This window comes from Trypanosoma grayi, assembly GCF_000691245.1.
Source record: "Trypanosoma grayi strain ANR4 Tgr_853_V1, whole genome shotgun sequence".
In the NCBI taxonomy this organism is placed as follows: domain Eukaryota; phylum Euglenozoa; class Kinetoplastea; order Trypanosomatida; family Trypanosomatidae; genus Trypanosoma; species Trypanosoma grayi.
In genome coordinates, this window is record NW_008826472.1 from 1 (window position 1) to 2,723 (window position 2,723).

Genomic DNA, 2,723 nt, shown 5'->3' on the forward strand with positions numbered 1-2,723 from the left:
TGCTTAGTGTGACGCTCGCTCCGAAGTAATAAATGTTGTGGAAGCTCCGCGTCATACTGGTGAACAGCGAGTGACTGCTGAATCAGATGGTAGTCAGTGTGGTATGCGGTTGAGCCCGTGTCACCAAATAAAAAGATGGCCTCTGCGTGGCGTGCGTCGGCACGCTTGAGGTCTATTTCTTTCACTGGGTCCCCAACCATGAGGATCACGCGGTATTTAAACCACGGCAGGTTCATCAACAGCTTCACCTCTGGTGAGTGGTCAACCGGCGAGAGCAGCACAATTCGGACGTCAAGGTACTTCCGCCAGCCGCCGTAAAAATTCTCCAGAATAATATCAACCCCGAGCTCTGTGAAGACGCCACAGATAATAACATGTGGCTTCTTTCCACCGCGAGAATCATACGCATTGTAATACAAGTGATCGTGGCCAATGTGTGCCAGTCGCTGCAACAACGGCAAAAAGAAACTAAGGGCGATCACAATGAAGCCAATCATCAACAGTCGAGCCGGAGTTGTTTGTGGTGAGACATCGCCAAACCCAATTGTGGCGAAGCCAACAATCATGCAGTACAGAGAATCGTAAAGATCCATGTAATTCCCGCATGTGCTCTCGACAATCTGGTGTGTGCCGACACAAGTGCAGATGACAGCCAAGAGCTTTGTAAGGAAACGGCAAATATCTCGGGTGATATCCATCATCCACCACGCCAGCTGTGGATAATCCAGGAGAACCACCACACAATCATACAGCCACCACACGCGCAGATACATGGGCACCCAAAAACTCTGCCACTTTTTGTCGGTCAAAGCCCCAATGCCAAACACTATCATCGGGAAACTTGTCGCAGCATTCACTATCGAGAGCCACGAGAGGCAATACCGCATCTTGTCGTCTTCCCCGAAAAGGAGAATAACCCACTCCAGGAAGAAGATGACATTGATCCCGACTTCCACAATAAACACTGTTTCACTCCAATGGAACTCAGCGACTGATGTGGCTGCTGTTACCTGTGACGTCCACACGTAGAATGCCACAGACACCAACTCCATGATGAGGTGGGCGATCAAAATACAGATGGACACATGGCTGTATTTCTGATTGACAACCTCAAATAGTTTGCGAAGGGATCGAATATTCTGTATTGAATTGGGGCGGTACGCCATCAGTGAAAATTGATGATTCATTGTATGGCTACAGTTATGGTCTGTCTCGAACTCTTCTTTGTCCTTCATAAAAACAAAAAAAAATAAAGAGGGGACGAGAACTCAAGGCGCATCGAATCCACATATCCGGTGTGTAACGCACTCCTGAAACTGGCTCCATTCCAGCAGCAGATAACACAGCCACAGTCTCGGTTCTTTGCAGGAGATTGCTTTGCCATGGTTCCACATCCGCTCAACGCGGTCACACTACGCCACCCCATTCACGGCAGTCTGCTTGGACACTAAGCCCTCTGGGCGGTAGCGTGCCCGCACGAGTGCACCAGTCAGAATAACCAAAGCACTTTTATGAGCCTTCCACCGACCTTTTTCCCCCTTTATAGCAGCGTCAGGAAACAAGCAATAAAGGGTGGGCGGTGATGCTGTCGTCGTCGTAGTCGTCGCAAACTTGGGATTCTGTGGCCCCCGTCAAATGTTTCCGCACCTGTGACGGCGGTGCCGCTACTCACATTTCGAGTGGCAGCGCTGCTGCAAACCACAAGAGCGCCGCGCACTGAACAAGACTTCCCTGCCGAGCAGCAGCAGCACCACCTGTGCGTGGTACAGAGAACAGGCCCGTGGAACATAAACGAGCCGTCATAAATTCACTCCGACGCGTCCATCCCCAAGCCTGAAGCCAAGAGCATACTTGCATGCAGACCATGACCGCGTGGCGGTGTGAACAGCAACGAGGAGCGCAGCCGATCAACTCTCAGCCACCGTTGAGAGCAGATACCTGCCATATTGCCCCACAGCATTCGTGCAGAGGCCGTTCTGCACGCGTGTCTGCCGCTCTCCCCGCCGACGAGTGAAGGGCGCAGCGTCGAGGGGGCACGACAAATCACCTATGCGGCGCAACAGTGAGGGGACGTCAGCCACCGACAGGCGGCAGGCGGTCGCCGCGCACGGCCATCCCGTACGCAATGCATCGTCACCAAGAAGCAGAAAGCAGTCCCTGTGGGGGGAACAGACACAAGAAAAACAGCCACACGTGGGCAAATCAGCGTCGCATGGGATGATTTGAGGAACCCAGTGGACCAGCGTCCGAGCACGCAAGGCCTTTCGGAACAAGAAGACAATAAACTAAAATGCCGATTGGCGTTAATTATCCCACGGCAACTACTTGGGCAACTCCAACCTCTTGGTCAGCTCCGCATGCCCAAAGGAATATCCCAGCAGGGCGGTATAGCAGCAACCAAAAAGAAACAGCGAGCACTCGTTTTCAAACGCAATAGCATCCACCTCTCCTGTGCGGAAAGGTACGGAGCACTGCGCATTCGCCACGTCTCACAGCGTGTAAATCTACACGCATACGCATACCGCGCAACTGTGTAGCATGACTCGGTTGCCGCATTCCCATGACATCACGCAGCACTATTGGCCCCAGGCTCTACTGATACGCGTCACAAATTGGGTGGTGGTAGCACAGGAGGCTCAACGCGCATTCGCCAGCCTCGGTGCCAGGAAGAACTGTGGCCCCATCACCTCTACAAAGCCTTTGGATGAGCCAATCTCCCGCAG

The 2,723-nt window shown here is 52.8% G+C and overlaps 1 protein-coding gene across 1 annotated transcript; it reads right to left on the bottom strand.

Annotated features, from left to right (window-relative positions):
• On the bottom strand, positions 1-1,235 carry DQ04_08531000 (calcium/potassium channel (CAKC); the record flags this gene model as incomplete). The annotated part of the gene is made up of 1 exon (XM_009315595.1): positions 1-1,235. A coding segment is annotated over one exon (1,235 nt), but the record flags the coding sequence as incomplete, so codon positions are not given.
• Positions 1,236-2,723: the final 1,488 nt, after the last annotated feature.